The 24,105-nt window shown below is 42.2% G+C and overlaps 1 protein-coding gene across 29 annotated transcripts in view; it reads left to right on the forward strand.

Moving 5' to 3' along the window:
• The window catches only part of PATJ (PATJ crumbs cell polarity complex component), a 154,779-nt gene that overhangs the window by 33,960 nt on the left and 96,714 nt on the right, over positions 1 to 24,105 (forward strand). For 19 of the 29 annotated variants that reach the window (XM_083510228.1, XM_083510248.1, XM_083510239.1 and 16 more), the window contains 6 exons: positions 14,636 to 14,845; positions 17,713 to 17,832; positions 19,627 to 19,977; positions 20,903 to 20,990; positions 21,177 to 21,309; positions 22,073 to 22,144. In XM_083510228.1, coding sequence (XP_083366354.1) covers positions 14,636 to 14,845; positions 17,713 to 17,832; positions 19,627 to 19,977; positions 20,903 to 20,990; positions 21,177 to 21,309; positions 22,073 to 22,144 — 974 coding nt within the window. Of the gene's footprint in view, positions 1 to 14,635; positions 14,846 to 17,712; positions 17,833 to 19,626; positions 19,978 to 20,899; positions 20,991 to 21,176; positions 21,310 to 22,072; positions 22,145 to 24,105 lie in introns of all 29 variants that reach the window. The other 10 variants (XM_083510236.1, XM_083510241.1, XM_083510244.1 and 7 more) reach the window with 1 other exon arrangement.

Consider the following 24,105-nt stretch of genomic DNA (forward strand, 5'->3'; position numbering starts at 1 on the left):
TTAGATATTGAGTTGATGTTGCTGATTGGTCAGGAATTTGAAGTCTGAAGGGCTATGAAGTATTATATTCTGCTTCTGTTTTCAGCAGCGCTTTTATTTTTAGTGGTTTTAGTATTGCTATGGTTGTTTAATATAAAAACATGGCAAAACATAAAATGTTTAATTTATTTATGCTACACTGTAGCCGTTGGTCTTTTGGGCACTCCTTGTAAGCTGTAACTTGGCTGGCTCGTTCTGACTTTTCCGCACAAGTACAGACATGCACTCAGCCAAAGACTGTTTTGTCTGTACGCTGTGGTGTTTGTGTGAACTGGGCCATCATATCAGACAAAGTTAGACAGAAGGAAGGGTGGCTACAGAGAAACTGCCCAAATGGAAAGGGTGGACCATATGTTTTGCCTCTAAAGCTTACTGGAAAAAATATCTGCTCTTTCCAGCAGCATTTGCAATATATCATTATATATTAAAGTGAGTAAATGGCATCCGTTGTGACATTTGTATGGCCGATAACTTAATTTAAAAGTTTTATACTGTGTGAGATAATTAATGAGCTCTAATATCTCTTTGCTGTAATTACATAATAAATCACACACAGTAAAACTCACTTTTGCAAAGCAGGACAGAGGTTTATTACTGGGAGAACAAAGGCCATATCTGAGGCTTTCTGTATTTCTGGAATTCTTAGCCGTTCCTCACTCGTCTGCCTTTTCCAGTATTCTGCTCTTAACTGTGAGCAATACCAGATGAGCTTTTGGAAGGCGAAGGGAATCCCAAAATGGGTGGTTTGGGAATAATTTGCCTGTAGGCTTTAGTTTTATAGGGATGTCAGAAAGAATCTGCAGTTGTTTTTCCCCCATTTTGCATAAACATTTGAAACGTTCTTATGGTTTAGGGTGTAATTTTAGTTGCTGGACAGTTGGCTGTCCAGCATGTTATGTGCATGACCTCCAAAGCTTCACACAGGGGAAAATGAGGACTTGCCTGCAATGTGCCTATTCCTGTGGCAAGGATTGTTTTCCTGAAGGCTCTTTGCTCTCCGGCATTATTCATTTGCTTAGCAAATTTATTGGGGTGGGGATAAAGTCGAGAGCACGATAGTGGTTCTTTTGGCAAAAGAAATAATGGTAAATATAGGATACTATCAATTCAAAATACAGTGGTACCTCTGGTTATGTACTTAATTCGTTCCGGAGGTCTGTTCTGAACCTGAAACCGTCCTTAACCTGAGGTACCACTTTAGCTAATGGGGCCTCCTGCTGCCGCCGCACAATTTCTGTTCTCATCCTGAGGTAAACCCGAGGTACCACTGTACACCTTGGAATCAGCAGTGTGTGAAGTGGCAGGCTATGTACTGCATGGTACCTTAGGGTTTCATGCATGTGCCATTACTGACATGTTCGCCCAGCTGGGGATGCAACCAGCTACCCACTCAAAGGGTTTCACTTCTAGAGATAAGGATGCTACCATTTCATACTGTGTTTTAAAAAGAAAAAAGAAACAAAACATTCTCCCTTAAGGGAGAATGATGTACCAGGGGCAGGGATTAAAAAACAGGGGATGTTCCTGATAAATAAGGGGTAGTTGGAGGAGAGGTGTATGTGCTCTCCTTTGTATTGGATCATTTTTTTCAGAGAACTCCCTTTCTATATCAGTACTCTGGGTCCTTCATGACCTCTAGGAGGAAAGAAGATTGCTTTGGCATAATTCTGGATTCATCGCTGTCATGGAGGCATGGGTGATCTCCATGCCATGGAATGTTTTCTACCTGCTTAGGCTGGTGACCCAACTCTGCCTCTGTGTGGGTGAAAATACCTTGCCAGAGATTGGCAGGGCTCTGATGAATGGGTGGCAAAGACAAGGGTGGTGGAGGAGGCTGACCCAGGAGAAGAGGCCAATGATTTATGAGGTTTGGTGCCACCTGTGAGGCAGGAGCCAGGGTGGGAGGAAAAGGAAATGCCCAAGCAGTGTGAGGGAGGGAAGGGGGTGCAGGGCATGTCAGAAGCAGTGGTCTGCGGTGTAGGAGTAGGAGGACTAGACTAGTCCCCAAAATGTTCCCCTGGCACATCCTTCCAAAAGCCTGGGAAGCTTCTGTCCCCCCCTTAGGGAGGGAGGTGCAATGGTTTTGGAAAAATGACCTTGCAGGCTAAATTTGAGCCCATGCTGTGCCTAATTAGGCCTGTAGCCCTATGCCTGGATTGTAGTATTTTCAATGGGAACAGTTTTAACATCTTCGAGCTTGTGATTTGCTTTTAGCTGATGGTTTCTTCACTGTTTATTTATGTTGACTGATGTATTTTAAAAGTTTTATGTTGTTTCTTTGGCATGTTTTTGTCTATATAACATAAATTGCTTTGGAGGCATTATTTGTGTTAGGTGACCTATAAATTTTAATTTAATCTACTGAACCAATAGGCCAGTTGATAACTCAGGATTTTTGTGGTGTTGCAAGATGCAGCACAAACCTACATCTGCTGGTTCCCCCATGCCTGGTAATTAAATGTGGGATGGTGTTAAATCTAATATTCTGGCCAAATTCTAGGTTGAGTAATATTCTCTGGCTCCCTTATTTTTTCTCTCCACCATTCTGTTTGGATGAGTAGCTCACCTCCTAACTAACTTTTATGTAGTGTTGCTGGCGAATTCATAGATGACTTCATTTTACTTGATCTGTAGACTTAAAGTTATTTTTCATATGAAGTTCATAAAGGGCTTTGGACAGAAGGTGCTGTAGAAATGGATGCTATTTGCCAACAGTATGCAAGTGTTTTGCTTATTAGTAATCTTGGTAAAAATCTATTATTTACCATACATTCCACAAAATGGAGTCTATGAAAGAAAACAAGTCTCTAATGAGCAAACCTCAAAAATTAGAAGTTTGGAAATCAGATATGATGCAGAGTGGAGTTTCAATCTCTGGTCAAGAATAAGATTATAGAACTGGAAAGATAAATGAGCTTTTTTATAAATATACTTTGACCGCACAAATGTGATATGTAGTGCTCTTACTGTGTGTATGGTTTGGCAAGTTTTCACTTAGTTTCCAGCCTAAAATTCTAACGATTTTCCCTAGTCTACAATTTTAACAGCTTCACATTTGTTTTTATTCAATTTCTGTCCGATCAGATATGTTAAAGGCACTATCCTTAATGTATGGAAAACTAAGCTCTGTGGAAAATGCATTTAGCTGTAGGATTAATGGTAAAGCCAGGTATATTATCAAATCATTCAACATAATACAACACCAATCAATAATACTTGAAACACTGCTGGGCTTGTTTCTATCACTGACTAAACTAAAGATGGTGGGGATTGAACCTGGAACTTTTCTGCATGCAAAATTATTAATAGGCTGATTTATGTTTTTTAATGCTCTTTGGTAAGATCCTCTATCCCTTGCTCTGCCCAAGTTCCAGCTTTAAATCTCTTTGTTAACCACACAGTTCTCTAACATCTTTGCCCTTATATAATTGGGATGCGGGTGGCACTGTGGTTTAAACCACTGCGCCGCTTGGGCTTGCCAGTCGGAAGGTCAGCGGTTCGAATCCCCATGATGGGATGAGCTCCCGTTGCTCAGACCCAGCTCCTGCCAACCTAGCAGTTCAAAAGCACGCAGTGCAAGTAGATAAACAGGTACCGCTCCTGCGGGAAGGTAAACGGCATTTCCTTGCGTTGCCTTGGCTTTGCCAGAAGCAGCTTAGTCATGCTGACCACATGACCTGGAAAAACTGTCAGCGGAAGCGGACAAACGCCAGCTCCCCTGGCTTGTAAAACGAGATGAGCGCCGCAACCCCAGAGTCGTTCGCGACTGGACTTAACTGTCACAGGTACCTTTACCTAATTATTAGCATAAGGAGCAGAGGTGCCATTAAAGCATGGAAGCCAGTCTCGTTCACACCATACATTTAAAACCACCATTTTAACAGTCATGGCTTCCCCCAAAGAATCCTGGGAATTCTAATTAGTTAAGGGTCCTGGCTTCACAATCCCAGCACCCTTAACAAAGTACAATTCCCAGGTTTCTCCAGGACTTTTAAAGTTGTGTAATGGAGCTTTAAAAGTATGGTGTTAACCTTTATCCTTTTTCAGTGGTTGATTTGTTGCTTCCATTCCCCCCCCCAGTCAGTCTGTCCTGTCTATCTGCACTTGTTGCTACTAGATGCACATCAGGGATGCAATGTTCTTGGGATCTTAGGCTGGTTCTACTAATTTGGTAACTTGGGCAGTATCTTTTTCTTCCTAGGCTTCCTCAAGTGAATAATATCAAAAAGGATATAAAACTCAGAGCCAAGGTTTGGCTACTAACTAATGGATCAGTAGTTGAAACAAGCGTTCTTCTTTCCCTTGTTAACGTTCCAGGTTTTATAGTGTCCGCGGCTGGCTTTAGGTTTGCAATGTCAAAAATCTCATCCACTGGTTTTAGATTTGTATAAAATTCTACAAGGACAGCTGGCCTGAGATTTTTCAGGTCTGCAGGGGGGAGGGGCAGAAAAATGCCCAGGATAGGATATGGAATATCACCAAAGGAAGTTCTGGCCCGAAGGGAGCACACAGCTTGGATGGAGGAAAGGCGCAGGTGGTTTTAGAAAAGCCTGTTTGAAAGGATGGCTGGAAGATATTCAGGAATTGATTCTAGACAGAAGAAATGGATTGAGTGGAAAGCGATTTTATTCTTGAGGTATGAAAATAGCCCTGATTTAGCTTGAGTAAACTGGCTTTTGATCAGGGTGGCCGGTGAATGTTGGATCAAATCCACTTCATGAATCTCATGTTCCAGCTTGGTTTAGTCATGCCTATCCTGGCAAATACCCCAGGTACTTTTTCTTCCACCTTTCAGAAACAATCTAGCAAATATGTGACGGCTGTTTTAATCATTACATGCCCTCTGTGGAGAGGGCGGCAACATCCAGGTGCCCATTGGGCCTGGTGGGGCAGAGGGCATGTCACCAAATGATAGGCAGAACCTATCAAAGCTGGAACAAAATGGTTCCACAAACCCATTCCACGTTTGGCAGAGTGGTAGGATTTGGAGAGAAGTAACTTCCCCAAGAAACTATGTACAGGCTGCGGTCCTATACAGGCATCTCTTCACTTGTGCACGATTGTGTATATAATTAAATAATTAAATAGTTTAATCCATACCTGGAAATGGAATGAGAGAGCTGGAGAGAGGCTGAAGAGATAGCCTGAAGAGGACTTCAGTGAGGGCAGAGAAGAGTCTGGAGGCACAGCAGGGCTTTTTCTTCAGGCCCCTCAGCCTCCCCACCTGGTAGCGCAGCAGCAGCAGCACTCCTGCCGGCCCCAGAGTTTCAATTCCAGTTGTGGATATTTTTTGTACAGTATTATTATTATTTTGGAGAGCAGTATTTTGGAGAGGGAGTGGCAGAGGTCATTTAAAGGGTGTTAAGAGGGTGTTCCCCACTTATGCGCATCACGCACCGGAACGTAACACCCACATAAGTGGGGAGTTGCTTATACATGCTTACATAAGAGTAAGCCCCAAGGAACTCAATTGAACCTACTTCTGAATAGTCCTGCAGAGAATTGCTCTGTATAGCCCATGAATACCTCACTTTCTCAGGTTGAAAAGAAAACCAGGTTCCCACTTCTATACAACAATTAAAGTTGCAGAAGCCACCTGCCTAGTTTTGCATCTGACCATCCTCTGTCTCTTACGTTTGCTCAGTTCATGCTTTCACTTGCCCCCCTCCCTTTCTAAGATTGCAGACTTTATGCATCTTTACATGGAAATAAGCCCCAGTGAGCTTGGTGGGATTTCTCCCCCAACAGATAGATATATAAGACAGGGTTGGGGAACCATTTTGGCTCCTTGGGTCAGATCCTTACCAACATCTGACGTGCACACCAAATCTGACACGTGGCAAGGCTCCCCACCTGTCAGTCATGTGACATCATTGTAATGAAACATAACTGACAGACGGTTTTGCTCTGATCTTAAAAGGGAAGTGGGAGGTGGCTTGCAAATCTCATGTCAATCTCAAAGACTGACAGATATCACTTTGATTTGCTGGTGTTCCATGCAGCTACTGCTTGCTATATATAAACACTCACACGTAGGCAAGCTCTGCAGAATAAGTTATGGCAATAATCCAACACTATCATGCCACTACTTAATACTTCACTTGTGTTGTACTTGGGACTATTGGTAACATGAACAGCAGTTTTAAACCACACATTTTTTGGTGAAAATCAAATACGTTGGTCCTCTGAATGAATGAATTTGGGGATTTCATTCGGCAAATGTACATGGTTAACAATCTCTCCCATAGCAAACCAGTCCAAATGATTACCAGATTAAAATAGCATTTGAACATCTGCCACAGGAACACCAATAATTCTATTGTTGCTGCTTTGACACCAGTTAAATATGATTTCCGAAAGCATCTGTAGTTGGGCCAAGTGGGATTGCCAATCTTGGCAAGGATTAGGCTCCTGTTCCTGAGGAGTTGCTTTAAAGTACAGCGTGTCTCCTTGGATATCCTTTTTTACTTTAGTATATATACTTCTTTCAGTTAGAAGGTCTTTGGTTTGAGAAGAGGGTGGATGAAGAAAATTTGAAAAGGTTATTTCAACCCCACAAATCGAAACTGGATTTTAGGCCACCAAGTGAAGAAAGGAAAGAAAGAAAAAATGTTAGGACTAGGCAATGATTTTTGCCAATTCTCCCTGCAGTTATTTTTCTTCTTCTTTGTGTAGTTTCTTTCTCTGGATCTTTACTGACATTTTCTACAACAGAAGTCTTGATTAATGCCAGATGTATAGAAGCGTATGAAATTCATTGCTGTACTCGCCACTGCAGATCAATAAATACCCATGTTTTATTTTCCAAACGCTGCCTTCCACTACTCCTAAAACACCCTTCAGTTTAACAACTTGAATACATTTATGCAATTTAGGGTTGTATCACTGTCATGGTGGTAAATCATATTCTTATATTCTTATCTAGAGGGGCTGGCTTCTGTTCACCTTGTGGGTTTTGGGGTCTGCCTCTCCCCCCCTCTCTCATTCCAAACTTTTGGAGAAGAGTAGGCTTCGTTGGAATTCCCTGTAATTTGTATTTCAGATCTGTTGTCTTCAGTGTGAGGGCTTCTTGTTTGCTTGTTTGTTTTCGTGACAGGCAGCAGGATAGACATTTTTGTAGATCTGTGTCTGATTGAAACTGTTCCTACAAAGTCATCTTCCATAAAACAATCTTTCAGTAAGAGTGGTGAAGAGATCTACTACTTCAGGATAGACCTTGCCCTTGTTTATTCCATGTAACTTGCTTTTGAAGAAGCAACAGCAAAAACAAAGTTGGCCAATGAGGGAATTAAGGATGCAGCTTACTGGCTGGATCCAGTTTTCCTGCCCCAGATATATATGATATATCCAGATATATCCTCCTCCAAGGCCTCTATATGGTTACTGCTCAGAGTCTTATACCTTGGGTCTAACTCATGCTTGTCAACTGTCCTGCTTTGAGCGGGACATCCTGGAATTTCAGGAGCCATTCTGGCTTTTGATTATCTACTGAGATGTTTGTTTTGGCTTCCGCAAGGGCGCAGCCCCAAAATACACCTGTTTGGGGGGGGGGGCTGTGAGCCCTGAAAGATGTGTGTCCCTATTTCCCTATGTGGCATGTTGGAGGGCATGCTACCTTGAGAGGGGCTATGCACTGACGATCATTGCACATATCTCATGGAACACCATTGGAGGATCAGTGTGCTATTTTTTAGCTGTATTTTATTTGGTCTGCCTTCATGCAGTTAACTCTGCATGTAAGCAGGAGCTGCTGGAATTCACTGTACACAGCAGCTACCACAGAAGTCTTTATGCAAACCAGTCCTTACTTTGGGTAATTTTGATAGGTTGTATTCAGTGTAGCACTAAGCAAACTGTTTTGTCACTGCAAGTATTTCTCCTTGCACATTCTTCCCCCCTCCCTACAACATGTTCCCTAAATCTGTTCTGGGGTTTCCCCCAAGCCTCTGGAGCAGATTTGGGAATTGCATGGGGGTTGTGCAGGGGGAGGAAATTCCATTGCACTAGTGCTAATCCTTGCGCAAGAGCAACAATTTAATTGAATATCACCCAGAGACTTCAGGTGGCTTTGTTTGTACAGTGGTACCTCGGGTTAAGAACTTAATTCGTTCTGAAGGTCCGTTCTTAACCTGAAACTGTTCTTAACCTGAGGTACCACTTTTGTTAATGGGGCCTCTTGCTGCTGCCACACCGCCACCGCGCAATTTCTGTTCTCATCCTGAAGCAAAGTTCTTAACCCTAGGTACTGTTTCTGGGTTAGTGGAGTCTGTAACCTGAAGCGTCTGTAACCTGAGGTACCACTGTAATCCATTTGTTCCCTGCCTTTTGTCTAAGGAACTCAGGGCAACATAAAAGGTTCTCTCTTGCAACAGCCAATGTGGAGTAGGTAATGACTCTTCCAATGTTAGAGGTGCACTTAGTGGAGACCTGGGAGAGGAGCTTTTCAATCCAGGTACCCATATAATGGGACTCCTTTTCCAGAAAGATTCAGTCAGCAATTTCTCTCATGATTTTGAGATGGTCTGTTAAGACTGCTTTATTTTGCCCGACTCTGGCTCCCTGTTGTGCTGATGGTGATTTTCTTGTGTTGACCTTGTTTTAATGACTCTGTGTCATGCTCTCAGATTTTTATTGTTAGATTTCGGTACTTTGCAATATGACCTAGCTGCTACAGAGCTTTGACTACCTATATATCTCCCTTCCGCACAGGCTCTGTGATGAGGACTGCAGATCCTCAGCCACAGAACTGATGTTCAAAACAACTTTTGGAGTGACCACCTTGAATTTCCTAGCAATTCAGGATGTGGTCACTTGCAATATTGTGATTTGCAGGTGCTTTTGCAAGACTACTTCACATGTAAAAACTAAAATTGCCTCATGGTGCTCCAGCCCTGTGTCAGTGCTGAATTGGTAACATTATAGAGTTTAAAGGTTTCTATGAAGAAAGGGTAGGAGCTTTGTGAATAAAATGGAAAATACGCAACAGGGTTTGAAGAAATAACTTCATAGTTTAATTCTCTAAATGATGTTTTGCAAAATGTAATGCATTTTGTGAGCTGTGATGTGTGTTTCTCTTGGCTCTGCAGTGCAAAATGTGTGGCTTACACAAACTGACCCTAACAAAAGTGTTCTGGTGGTAACTTAAAATGGTACAGACAAATGACTCTGAAAATGTATTTGTTTTGGTGCCTGTTAGCTGTTCTGTTCAGTGTTAGTTCTGATATATTTATATTTGGGTATTTTTGTGGCAGCAGGTATTTTGTGACTTCATTATGCCAACTTTCCTCAGAAAGCTGATTTGTCTGAACCCGGAGTCGAAGGAGTGCCAAAGCTAATATAGTTGGAAAGCAAATGGCGAGAACTGACTTATCTGTGGCATTTTCTTACATGTGCTTCTTAAAATGGCATGTGGTACTTGTTCTCAGTGAACGAGAACTTGTTCTCAGTGAAGGTGTAGTTACAGAATACAGTGGTACCTCGGGTTAAGAACTTAATTCGTTCCGGAGGTCTGTTCTTAACCTGAAACTGTTCTTAACCTGAGGTACTACTTTAGCTAATGAGGCCTCCCGCTGTGGCAGCACGATTTCTGTTCTCACCCTGAAGCAAAGTTCTTAACCTGAAGCACTATTTCTGGGTTAGCAGAGTCTGTAACCTGAAGTGTCTGTAACCTGAAGCGTTGGAAACCTGAGGTACCACTGTAATTAGGTGCTGCCAACTGTTCCGGGTCCTGGGCTTACTGGGGCAATTCAACATAGTAAAGATCAGTGCTATTTTTTTCTGGAAAAAGAGATGCTGGAACTCACCACAAACACCTCCCTTGTTCTCTTATAATAACAATGGCTCCCACCTGAAAGGTGCCGGAACTCCACCCTGTTGAGTTCTGGCTGAAAAAAAGTACTGGTTAAAGAGAGATACTGATGATTCCCAATAAAAAATGGAGGGCACAATTGCTGGGGCTCTATCAGAGTTTGTTCCCCACACTGGGGGTGACTGGGAATAGAGTCACGATCAGATAAAGTTCACCTTCTCCTCCATTGCCCTTCAAGGATCTTGAGTCTTCCCCAGAGACGTTTAGCTATTGAAGCTGCAGTCATTGCTACTCTTTCCACTTCCATGTGAGCTGGGTTTCCTAGTTGGGATAACATTAAAGCAATCTTCATTCTCAGAGTTTCCGGCTCCACCCTTGGACCCAGTTGGCGGTGGCCACAATGCTCCATCACCAATTGCACCATACCCTAGCAGAGCCCTCTAGGTTCCTTTTCCTATTCCTTCTGTTGCCTTCTCTCTTTATTACACCTTTCTACCTTTCTTCCACTGCTCATCTTGATATCCTTTCATGCTTAACTCCTTCACTGGCCTGTGCCTGAGCCCACCAAGGTCCATCCATCTTGTTTTGATTTCTCCTGCACTGCCTTGAGCTGTCACTGAGGCCCCTTCACTTGCAGTTTCCTAACCTTATGGTCCACTGTCCTTTCGTAATAATGAAAAATCTTAATCTGATGGCTAAACAAATAAATCCTCCCCCTGCACACATACACGCTTTTTGGCTAAGAGCATCAGATGCATTTAGTGATGGATCTTGTTGCTGGTCTGTAAGTGCCCTCTGTTGGCCAATGCTGAAATATCTACTTTAGGTCTAATAAATCCATCTTATTGTTATGGCTCCTGGGCACCTGATATTGATAATAATAATAATAATAATAATAATAATAATAATAATAATAATAATAATAATAATAAATTTATTATTTATACCCCGCCCATCTGTCTGAGTTTCCCCAGATATTAGTCCTACACAAAACCTGCCACCAGGTTCAGAAAGAAAATGAAATCTGGTACATAATAAGCACTGGTAACTGCAGAACATGCCACTGTGCTCTAAGACCTTTTTATTTGCTTTTGAAACTATTTGGGAATAATAAGTGAGATATAGGCTTGAAGGACCAAAGTAATAACTTTTTGGAAACTTTTTGGGTGGCTCGACTTTTCATACCAAGTGGGCCACAAGAGTAAAAAAAGGGGGGGAAAGGGAAAAAAATTAAAGGACCCTTGAACGGTTAAGTCCAGTCAAAGGCGATTATGGCACGCATCTTGCTTTCAGGCTGAGGGAGCCGGAATTTCTTCACAGACAGCTTTCCAGGTCATGTGGCCAGCATGACTAAACCACTTCTGGCTCAACAGAACACCGTGATGGAAGCCAGAGTTCACGGAAATGTCGTTTACCTTCCCACCGCAGTGGTACCTATTTATCTACTTGCACTTTGGGCATGCTTTCAAACTGCTAGGTTGGCAGAAGCTGGGACAGAGTGACAGAAGCTCACTCCATCACAGGGATTTGAACTGCCGACCTTCTGATCGGCAAGCCCAAGAGGCTCAGTGGTTTAGACCACAGCGCCACCTGCGTCAGCATGGAACCTATGGACTGCACGTTGCTTTGTTGCGTGGGGGTGATGGGGGGAAGGTGGGCCAAAATGTAAAGCCCTCTCCCGGCCCTTGTGCTACCTTCCAAAAGCTGGCTAAGTGAGGTGCTGGCAGGGTCCTAGAGGCCTCCCACCTTCTCCCCAAATCTGGAAAACAGCTAAATAGGCTTTGGAAATGAGGCAGGGGGACTCTACTTACCTGGCTTTGGAAAGGCTAAAGGGGTGTCTGTGTGTGTGAAATGTTGTTGGGGGCTGCTAAAAAAGGCATTGAGGGCCGCATGTCAGACCACCCTGATTTAGATTGTGCTCTGAATGCAAATTCTTCATTTTTAATAATGGAGTGTTCTTGTTTTGTGTATATATTTATTAATTTAATACATTAACACCCTGTGGGTGAAAAACTGGGGTATTTGAACAAAAATGTGGCTTTTGAATCTTTTATTGCTTGCTTTATAAAATAAACTAGATTTGTAGGTTTTTCTCCTTCAGCAACTATATTGCCATCCAAACCTTTTGGGGGACAGACCAGTTTCTCTGTGCAGCAATATGCCGTTTCTAGCTGATTGATCTTTCCCATTATGTAGCTTCTCTTCTCTTCCTATACAAGAGCTCCCTCTGCTTGAGAATGGTAGCGTAGTTATAGCAAATGCATTCTTCATTTTATCCCCTGAATATTTGTATGCTTCAATTCTGCTCTTAATTAGATTTATTATTATTATTTTATTTTTGGAGAGGGTAGATAATTGCTGACTCACCTCAGAACTAATAGAATTTGGCTTCCACATCCCTTTACTGTCTCTTTATCCTGAAATAATAACTATAAAAGGGGCAGTTTTTGTTGAAATTAGGTTCTTGGAAAACTATGCTGAAGTCAAGATGCTGTTGCTTATTATACCTTGGTCTTTCCACGGAATAAAAGAACCACTCTCTGTTTATTCCTGTCACATTGGTGAATGTCTGTGTCTACTGTTGGGTGTCTTGATTTGGTTCCCCAAAATATTATCTGTTTGCCATGTGTCCTTTCTGGCGGAGATGACAATGTACAGTATTGTAGAATATCTGAGTAGCCTTGCCTGCCATGTTTTTCTTCCAGTTCTTCTTCTTTTTAGTCATATCCACATTTCCTTGTTGAAATGCATGTGCTCTGACACTAGTCTTTGCGCTCTTTCTCCCCTCCCTTCGTGACATTCTTATTATCATTTGGCAAACCTTGTCATTTTGCTGCTTTTCCTTCCAGAATTTTTCAACTCTGTGGCCCAAATAGTAATGGAAGCCTTCTGTAGATGTACATATATATATATATATATATATATATATATATATATATATATATGCAGGTTTAGGTGTCTTCGGGTGTCTTCCCATGTAAGAGTTGGGGTGTCTAGGCGACGTTTCGACGAGGTCTCACTCGTCATCTTCAGGCTGGTGCTTTCGGCTTCTTGTTACTGGAACAGAGCAGGATCTCAGTGTTTGAGTTCCTATAAATACTGTTGAGGGGGTGTGGTGTATAGCCTCCAACGTTCTGGGCAGAGAGGAAGTTCCCAGGTTAGTGTGCCTTTTCTTCTTTTGTTCCTTAATTACTTGAGGGATATCTTGAGTGATTTCTTGAGTGATATTCTGAGTACCACTTAGGTGGGTCATTAGGTGTGGATTAGTTGCTAAAGCTTTCGTGTCTTGACCTCTTGAGCTTGTGAAGAGTTTTTCTGAGAAGATGGCTGTACTGCACTTAGTTGTGCTCTGGCTTGGCTTCGTGTATAGGGGCGAGCTGTGGTTTTGTGCCCTGTGCCAGCCAGATCTGTGTAGGGATTGCAGGGGGGTGCAGCATCCGGAGGTGCCACTATGGTTTGGCTACTGGATGGTGTCTGTAATTTATCTGTGGAGAGGGTCTGGGTTTGGGTCTGGTGTGGTTGATTGGTGATGGCGTTCTGTGTGCCTCTGGTTCTGGTGTCGGTTTTTGTGGGGAGGGCTAATTTCCAGATGTCTGGCAGGCGGGACGTGTCGTCACGCTTGTTCATGTTGTGAGGGTGTTTCTCTATCTCGATGGCTTCCATGATTATTCTCTTGTGGTGATGTTCCATGTTAAAGAGCAATTTGGAATCTGCAAAATTAATTTCGTGTCCTGTTTCTTTCATGTGTTGGAAAAGAGAGGAGGTTTTTTCTTCTTTTTTGACGGCATTCTTGTGTTCTGCGATACGTGCATTTATTCGTCTGTTTGTTTGTCCAATGTACGTGGCTGGGCAGACTTTGCAGGGTATTTCATAGACCCCTTGGTTTTCCAACTGGATTTTATCTTTGGGGTTTCTGAGGATATTGGCTATTTTTTGGTTGGTGCAAAAGGCTGTTTTGATATTGTGTTTATGGAGGATTTTGCTAATTTTATCTGTAGTGCCCTTGATATAAGGAAGGAGGGCCATGCCATTGTTTTCTTCTGTGTCTTGGTTTTTGGGGGGTGTTTCTTTTTGGATTAGCTTCGTAACCCTGTTTTGCTGGTATCCATTGGCGATTAACACATTTGAGAGATTCTGTAACTCAGTTGTCAAGTGGTCTTTGTCAGCCAGGCGTTTGGTTCTGGAGATGAGAGTCTTGGCTACGGAGTTTATTTGTGCAGGGTGGTGGTGTGATTGTGCATGTAAGTAGCGGTTGGTGTGTGTTTTTTTCCGGTAGATAGTGTGTCCTAGTGAGCCATCAGGTTTTTTGTAGATTAGGACGTCAAGGAAGGGAAGTTGGTTGTTGGCTTCTATTTCCATAGTGAATTGTATTTTGGGGTGTAGGCTGTTGAGATGTGTGAGGAAGCTATCAAGTAATTAAGGAACAAAAGAAGAAAAGGCACACTAACCTGGGAACTTCCTCTCTGCCCAGAACGTTGGAGGCTATACACCACACCCCCTCAACAGTATTTATAGGAACTCAAACACTGAGATCCTGCTCTGTTCCAGTAACAAGAAGCCGAAAGCACCAGCCTGAAGATGACGAGTGAGACCTCGTCGAAACGTCGCCTAGACACCCCAACTCTTACACGGGAAGACACCCGAAGACACCTAAACCTGCATTCCTGTACCCGTGAAAATCTACGAAAGCAAATATATATATATATATATATATATATATGTTGCTTGTATGGAAGCAATCCTTCTATCTATATTTAAAAATGACAGTTTCTTTTGCTTATTTTTCAGGACCCCTTAGATCCAACCAAGGCAGCATTTGTGGTCAGTTCACTGGTGCCAAATGGAGTGGCTGAGCGTGGTGGCGAACTCTTCCCTGGTGACCGTCTGGTCTTTGTAAATGACATGTGTTTGCACAATACTACTCTGGCAGAAGCTGTAGAGGTGTTGAAATCTGTGCCACCAGGAAAAGTTCACCTTGGGATCTGTAAACCTTTGATGGTAAGGGTTGGTCATCTTATGTTATGTAACCTCCCAAATTCAGCAAAACTAGTTTGAGTGGAGTTTCCTATGCAACCCAGCTGGGGCTTGCAAGAAGCAGACCAGACCTGACCCACTAAGTTCTTGGAGCATGGCATATCTTATGAAGCGGTGTGCTGAAGGTCAAAGAAACATTTTTCTTTTATATTCTTGGAGTGAGAGTTGGAGTCTTGTTGTATACTAAAGACTTGTTTGGATTTCTGTCTCCCATTTATTTTAGAACTCACCCTGTTAGCTGCAATGCAGTTTGAAAATTCAGTAAAATATACAACTTAGATCCATTGATTTCAGTGGCTCTAATCTGGGTTTGACTTAGTTCAGTGCCTCGCAGCGTGAGTGATTTTAAAGCACAGCAGCAGCCAGGCAAGATAAAATTGCAGGCAGTAATGAAATCAAAGTCGTGTACAAACAGGAATGTCTTAACCAGTCTCCTTAATTAAAAGAGGATGCCACTGTTGAGAACTTTATGTTTAGGATAGCACATGATTTTGGATTAATAGGATTCAAAATTCTGACTTTCTCCAGGCAAGATTTTTTTTTTAAATGGCCTTTCTTGTCATCATGCAGTCTTGTCCACTTTTACTGAGCTATTTGTTCTGAATCTTTTATGTAGCACAAGTACTTCTGGTGTAGGATGTCTCATGCAGTCTTTTTCTCCTGTGACACAGGGCAATTTGGGTTAATCTGTTCAAGAATAGAGAGAGTGCATTGCTGCACAGATTACTGGCATAATGTTCACTCTCTGATGATCAAATAAACCACTTTGCTCCTCCATTTGCACCAGCACAAAATGGAGCTAGGAACTCATAGTTCGCCATAGCTTCCCATTACATTCAAGCTGAGAAACTGTGAGTAATGGCTTCCAAACCAGCCAGGATACGGAGCCAGCTTTAAGCCATTGCTTGTTCCAATCACACTTTCCCAGCTCGGATATAATGGAAAGATATGTGATACAGTGGAAGGATAAAGTGCACATTGGTACAAAAAGTATTAACTTGACCTACATATATATAGTTCTGGACTGTGAACTGGCGGTAAATGACCAGGGAAGCTCAGAAGGTTGGCCCAGTGTGCTATAGCTATGAAAAAGGCAAAATCAGTGTTAGGGATCCTTAGGAAATAAAATTGTCAGTATAGTACTCTGCTATTATACAAATCTGTTGTCTGACTGTACTTGGCACTGTGTACAGTTCTGATTGCTGCACCTCCAAAAGGATATTGCAGAGCTTGAAAAGGTTCAGAACACAGAGCTTAGACCAGTTCCCTATGAGGACAGGTTGCATTATTTGGGGCTTTTTAGTTTAGAAGAAAGGGTGATAAGCACCTAGGAACTTATGAAATTGCCTTATATTGAGTCAGCTCATTGGTCCCTCTAGTTCAGTGCTGACTCTCAGCAGCCCACCAGAATTCATCCCAACTCTGCCTGGGGAATGAATCTAGGACATTCTGCGTCCAAAGCAGATGCTCTACCACTAAGCTGCAGCCCTTTCTGAACACCTTGGCTACCATTTTCATAGAATCATAGAGTTGGAAGAGACCACAAGGGCCATCGAGTCCAACCCCCAAGACTACAGTTTTCTACAGTTTCCCCCCCAAGACTAGTAGTGGGCAGTGTTATAAATGCCAGAAAATAGACAGTGTAAGGCTGTCAAATTAATACGGCTCTGAATACCAGTTGTACATCACAATATAAATAAATAAGGTGACTGCCTCTGCTCTCGTGTCCTGCTTGTGGACTTCCCATAGGCATCTAGTTGGCCACTGTGAGAAGAGGATGCTAGACCAGATGGGCTTTTGGGGGCTCTTATCATTTAAATGTGGCCAATGTCAGTACAGTCATACCTCAGGTTGAATGTGCTTTGGGATGAGTGCGTTCGAGTTGCGCTCCGTGGCAACCCGGAAGTAACGGAGTGCGTTACTTCCAGGTTTTGCCGCTTGCACAAAAGTGGCAAAAAGCAATGTGTGCGTGCGCAGACGTGCGGTCGCTGGTTACGTTTGCTTCTAGATGCGAATGGGCCCCCAAAACGGATCCCGTTCGCATCTAGAGGTACCACTGTATATGCATATTGTTTATTGGTTACTTACTGGCTTTATTGTTCTGAGTACATCTTCTATGTTCTTCATCCATATGGCTGTTTATAAAGGCTCTGATATGATTGGTTCTGGATTTGATGGTTTTTAACAAGCTGCACCTTATTATATAAGCTAGATATAGGAAACTAGTAATATGTATGTGTGTATAAGAATACAGAAAAATATAGTGGAATGTGAGGAAAACAGCAAAAACAAACAAACCAATAAGCCAAGCATATGGGCAAGATAAAAATGGTACCCAAACCCTTATGTTGCACTAATTTTATTTCTTATACTTTGGTTTATTGCTTTCAGTAAGTTACTACATAAATAAAGTTAGGAAAAACAGCAGGGCAGTTTCTAAGCTCATCATCATCTATGATTTTCACTGGCCTAAGCAAAACATATTTACATAGCTTTAACTTTTTAATCAAGTGTTTTAAAAGTTTGTAATGCAGTCAAGTGATCCTGGAATAACTGATGTTGTAGACTGCCTAAGCTAAATACTGATGGACCTTGTCAGTCCCCTGGATAGGAGACCACCGAGAGCCCAAGTATAAACAGGACATTTAACATTTTACAATAAAATTTGTACTCTGTACTTTTCGTATGACTTGTGTCTCTTGAGTTTACTTTCTGCATTCCTCTGGCTTACTTTTCAGCTGTGCCCCTCTGCAAGCTAGTTTCTTGCCATTCTCTTTCTCAAAAAGTTTGGCCATTTATATTTTCCTGATTAGTGTCTTATTTTTTTAAAGGGAGGAAATAATCAGCAGGGGACCTCTTCTACTGTGGATCCCAAGGGTATTGCCAAAAGTTTTGTATTTCAAGAACCAATCAATGATATGAACTCATCAAAATGCCTTGAAGTTCCAAAGGTATTTATTGACTGTTTCTTTTGTTAAATTTAAAGTAGTGGTGCATAGAGATTTTTTTTAAAAAAATGGTGGGGAGCACGAAATGTTTCCTGCTTCTATCAGGAACTGAACCTTTTCTCTAGATCAACTCTGTTGTTGTTGTTGTTGTTGTTGTTTAGTCGTGTCCAACTCTTCGTGACCCCATGGACCAGAGCACGCCAGGCACTCCTGTCTTCCACTGCCTCCCGCAGTTTGGTCAAACTCATGTTGGTAGCTTCAAGAACACTGTCCAACCATCTCGTCCTCTGCCGTCCCCTTCTCCTTGTGCCCTCACTCTTTCCCAACATCAGGGTCTTTTCCAGGGAGTTTTCTCTTCTCATGAGGTGGCAAAAGTATTGGAGCCTCAGCTTCACAATCTATCCTTCCAGTGAGCACTCAGGGCTGATTTCCTTAAGAATGGATACGTTTGATCTTCTTGCAGTCCATGAGACTCTCAAGAGTCTCCTCCAGCACCATAATTCAAAAGCATCAATTCTTCGGCGATCAGCCTTCTTTATGGTCCAGCTCTCACTTCCATACATCACTACTGGGAAAACCATAGCTTTACTGTACACATCCCTAAATAATCTACTCCGATCAATTCCACTATTCCAGAGCAAGCAATTTTTGGGATGTGAAATTTATGTATTCCTGGTGTATGTTCAGAATGAAAAAAAGGCTTGGCCATCCAGTGTTCTTCATAATGTTCTCGTGAATGTTGTTGTAGGTATAACACTAGGCCTTGAGGGTAAATTTACTGTGAGGTAAATTGAATTGCCTTGTGCTTCTTTTCCATATACAGTAGTCTCTTTCTGTCCCTGCAGCATAGTATATTAATTGGAACCCCACCTCCTTTTGATCTGGCCCCCAACTTCATTTTATAGACTAAAACAGCCAGGTGAAAAGCTGGCTCAAGGCCTTCCTGAAGTAACAGCATGAGAAGACTGGTAGGAGCATCTGGGAAATAAGGGATATCCCCATCACTGCTCCATTCTACTCCTCAAGTTGCTCTCAGCATTCTGTTGATAGAGTATATGTGCATATGAGAAGAATAGTAGAACACAAATGAGCACCTTTTTTGGCTACATATAGGTTAACAATTTGCAGTGAGCCCCTCAGGCAAAATAGGCCTCCTTCTTGCTCCCGTGCCCCATAGCCTTATGTGTTGCAGCATATTCTGACTTACTTGCTATTAATACTATGGCCCTGGTCCTACATCATAACCAAATATTTGCGCTCATTACTTTCTCCTCTGTTCACGTGCTTCTGTTTCCCTTCCTCATTTTTATAGCAGCTGTAGTTTGCTGTGACATCCAGAGTGGAATACTTCCATTCCAGCCATAGTTTTCAGCCTCTGAACAGAAATGGAAACGTTTAATTTAATCTGGCATTAAAAGCAAGGAACCTAGGGGGACCTACTTCCAAGTAAACATGCATGGAGTTGTGCTGCAGTCCCATCAAATTCCACATGTCCCTGGAATTCGCCAAAGCTTGCTTTCATTACAAATTCAGCCAATAGAAGAACTTCTGTACTTCAGTTATTTTTAATACAAAATAATGTTTTATGTATGTGTTTTATTGTACAGTTTCATTTTTCTAATATTGTGAAATTGTTTTATAGATTCCCCCCCCCCCCAAGATAGGCAATAGTTGTAAAATCTAAAATGTTCCCAGGATGCAACTATGATAAACAGTAATTCTCCACCCTCCTTCTTTTAAAAGGGCTACTGCAAATCTCTACTTTCATTTTTGTATTATTATTATTATTTAATGCAGGACTTCAGAGCTGAATCTTTCTCTAGAGAGGAACTTGTGGATGAACCGATCCTGCATTTGGGGAGGCAGTTTCAGCTTGCACAGAATGAGATGGATGCTGATAAGGAGTCTTGGGAAATGCATGAGTTTTTGAAGCCTGCAGAGGCTCATCTTGGTGAAGAACGGGAGATGCTGGTGGATGATGAGTATGATGTGGATCAGGATTATTTTGGCTATATGCCACCAGCTGTAAAAGAGCCGGCTCCATCTACTGAGATCCACGCTGAAACTGGAAGGCATTGGGCAAAGGAGCTAGAGCCTCCTACCATGGAAGAACTAAGTTCTGACATGGGCCTTGGTGCTGCTAAAGAGGTACATCTTCCTTTTTTCTTTGCATATACAGTAGCAAGAAAAGTAGAAACAAGTTTTAATTTGAAGTATGAGGATGGGATAGGGACGCGGGTGGCGCTGTGGGTTAAACCACAGAGCCTAGGACTTGCCAATCAGAAGGTCGGCAGTTCGAATCCTCGCAACAGGGTGAGCTCCCGTTGCTCGGTCCCTGCTCCTGCCCACCTAGCAGTTCGAAAGCACATCAAAGTGCAAGTAGATAAATAGGTACCGCTCCAGTAGAAGGTAAACGGCGTTTCCGTGCGCTGCTCTGGTTTGCCAGAAGCGGCTTAGTCCTGCTGGCCACATGACCCGGAAGCTGTACGCCGGCTCCCTCGGCCAATAAAGTGAGATGAGCGTCGCAACCCCAGAGTCAGTCACGACTGGACCTAATGGTCAGGGGTCCCATTACCTTTATGAGGATGGGATGCCCCCTGTTCGTTACGGATATTGCTGGGGAATTTTCTGTTTGAGGGCAAACTCAGATATCTAAATCAGGGATGGTGAGCACAATTCCCTTCCAGGTGCTGCTGGACTTCATCTCCCATCATATTAGCTGGGGCAGATGGGAAATGGAGTCCATCTGCATCTGGAGGGACACAGGTTTAACTAGCACAGATTGAAGCGGTTGATTATTTAGACAATTAGGAATTTTCGCAATAAAGAGGCTTACATGATATTCTGCAAGCGTAATGCTACAAAGTGTAAACAATGTCAGCTGCAATAACTGTGGTTTTGGGCAGCAGGGTTCAATTAATGGTCACATCTTATGTTCATAAGAACATGTTATTGAATTAATTTTAAAAGTTAAGTTTCCAGTAAACTCAGCGTCTCTCTGCAACATAGTGCAATGTCAGCAAATTTTCAAATTTGAATTGCCTGGTTTTTCTCTCTCCCATTTTCACAGAAGGCTAAAGAAAATGGAATTAACAGTTCAGGGTTCCCTGGAGCATCAGAGTACAGCCAACCAAATACTATCTTGGATGGTCATGGAATGAGTAAGTTATCATCAAATAAATAAATAAATAAATAAATAAAAATCAGCTGGATTTATCTTTCTGCCTTTATCGCATTTAATTAATGCAAGATAAGTCAGGCTAAACATAAGATGACTTTGGTCACTATACCTTTTTGTTCTCAACGTCCGCATCAATGAACGATAACTGATCTCTTAATTGTGCCAGGTGCCAAGATGCAAAATGACACGAAAGCTCCTCTATGTGTTGATGATGATCTTGAGAGAAATAACCTGAAGACTGAAAATTGTGACCATTCCAGTGCCATGGATTCTGCCTCTCTACAACTAGGGCTGCCAAGGTATGGAAGAGACTCTCAACTTAAAAATGCTTGCTTATTGTCATGGAAGGTATAGGAGACACATCACTCACAAAGCTGTGCAAAAAAACTTTGTTGTCTGTCTTAAAGAATACAAGAGCAGAACAGCAATGGGAAACTCCTGACTCCATCCAGATACAAGCAAGTCCCATGTCACCAAGTAATTACACTGTAGGCCTGTTCAGACATTGTTCCTGAGCACATGATCCATGGACAGGGATGGGCATGCTATCCATATCTCCATCGCATAAAGCCCCATACGCTTAGTCTGTGGCTATCCCTGTGTTGAGTGGCAAAGGTCTGCAGGAAGATTTACTGTTATTCACTTGAACATGAGTAGAACCCTCCACACAATTGTGTGAGGTGTGTGTATATTTGAATATACTTTGAATATTCACATGTTCAGACAAATACTTGAACATCTCCTGTATACAGTGACACTATGCACACCCTTATTTTGCCTGAACTGAAATAAATAACAAGGCAGAACTATTTTCTTCAATGGTTTTAGCTTTATTAAAGAGGACCTGGATTTCTCACCCTGTTGTGCAAAGCCAGAGTGTGCTCACTTCCAAGAGCATGGAAAAATGTAACTATTAACTGATAAAAGATGTATCTGTTTTGTCCGCTGAATATCTGTTGTAAGCGAAGATAAGGTGGTAAAGGTGTGTGAAGCATAAAGAATGAATGTTAGGAAGCAGAAAAGTGTGGGAAGCTAAATTTTATTTTTATTTTACTTATTTAGTGAATTGCCTGAGAGAGAAGAAGGAGAAGGAGAAGAAACTCCAGTTTTCAGTCACTGGGGAACACCGCAAACGTATGTTGATAAATGTTTCAACATTTCTCCTGCCTTAGAAATTATTTGAGGCCTTTTGGCGTGGAGTATATGCTTGCCTTAACTTTTCATCTTTTGCCAGTGACTGTTTGCTTGACCGTTTAGTTAATCCATTCATGAATAGCACTGAGGTAGTTGTGATTCCAGCTTTGCTAAATACTACGGATACAATTAATGCTTAGCAGATGTCCTGCTGAAAAAGCTTTATTATATCAATCCTGTTGTTTTTAGAAACTTGCCAGTTTTCCATTGTAGTTAAATTATCAACGAATGTTGGTTCACCTGTGTATTCCTACATGCAGGTTTTGCTATCTAGGCATACCACTTGCATTCAAAGCTCCTGGTAGTCACAAACCTCTAAATGAGGGCAAGTTCACACATTAGGGTTTTTTTGTGTCTGTGTCCCTAAGGTGTAGGCCCTTAAAACACATGTATTGTGTATCCAGATATGTAGAATACTGAGATGTATTTTGATTAGGCTCTTAGCTTATCATTGCTTTTATTTTTGAAGTTTTTAAATAGTTGTTTTTACTGATAATCTCATTGTTTTATACTTCTTATCAACTGCTGTGAGGTTTTTCTTATAGTTAAGCAGTATATATATATTATTAAATAAGTACGTATTGTAAAAGGTAAAAAAAGTAAAGGATGGTTAAGTCCAGTCAAAGGCGACTATGGTGTTGCAGCGCTGATCTCACTTTCAGGCCAAGGGAGCCAGCGTTTGTCCACAGACATATTTCTGGCTCATGTGAACAATATGACTAAACATCTTCTGGCACAACAAAACACCGTAACGGAAGCCAGAGCCCATGGAAATGCCATTTACCTTCCCGCCACAGCAGTACCTACTTATCTACTTGCACTGGCATGCTATCAAATTGGTAGGTTGACAGAAGCTGAGACAGAGCAACAGGAACTCACCCGTCATGTAGATTCAAACCAGTGACCTACTGATTGGCAAGCCCAAGAGGCTCAGTGGTTTAGACCACAGCACCACCCGCATCCCTATAAATATTGTAGAGGTCCATTCATCATTAGCTATAACTCTCTATTGAGCTTACACTCTCAGTGGTGAACTGTATTTTGTGAAGTGGCTCTATAGCAATGCTTGCCCAGGGCTAGATCTAGACACATCAAAGAAGTGTTTCAGTTAAACACGTTGTTAACTTTGTATGAGAAATCAGGTTGGAAAAAACGGGCCTCCACAGCACCATCTGGTTTCACAGTGTTATTATAATGCTTATACAATGCGTACGGGATGCGGGTGGCACGGTGGCTAAACCACAGAGCCTAGGGCTTGCTGATCAGAAGGTTGGCGGTTCGAATCCCCGTGACAGGGTGACCTCCCGTTGCTTGGTCCCTGCTCCTGCCAACCTAGCAGTTCAAAAGCATGTCAAAGTGCAAGTAGATAAATAGGTACCACTCCAGCGGGAAGGTAAATGGTGTTTCCGTGCGCTGCTCTTTTTCGCCAGAAGCGGCTTGGTCATGCTGGCCACATGACCCAGAAGCTGTACACTGGCTCCCTCGGCCAATAAAGCGAGATGAGTGCCGCAACCCCAGAGTCGTCCGCGACTGGACCTAATGGTCAGGGGTCCCTTTACCTTTATACAATGCATATTAAGTGCTTTTTCTTTTCCAGTGTAGCTGAGTCCCAGCACTATTTAAAGTAGCTTTACATCCAGCTGCTGCAAGAAGAGAAGAGATGTGTGTGCATGCATGCTGGGCTTTTTGTGTCATGCACTTATTGGGATACTTATGAGTCTATCTACTAAATCCCCAAAATTTGAGGGAATCTATAAAACCCCGAGGGCCTGACAGGAAGTGCTGTTGAAAGAGGACTGGAGATAAAAACAATGACAAAATGCACATGGTTCTGAAAGATCTGTACCTCTGCATCTGAGTGGCAAAAACAGATTATTATTATTATTATGCCTAGTTTGCCT

This window comes from Podarcis liolepis (assembly GCF_965112155.1).
Source record: "Podarcis liolepis genome assembly, chromosome: 6".
NCBI classification, from domain to species: Eukaryota; Metazoa; Chordata; class Lepidosauria; order Squamata; family Lacertidae; genus Podarcis; species Podarcis liolepis.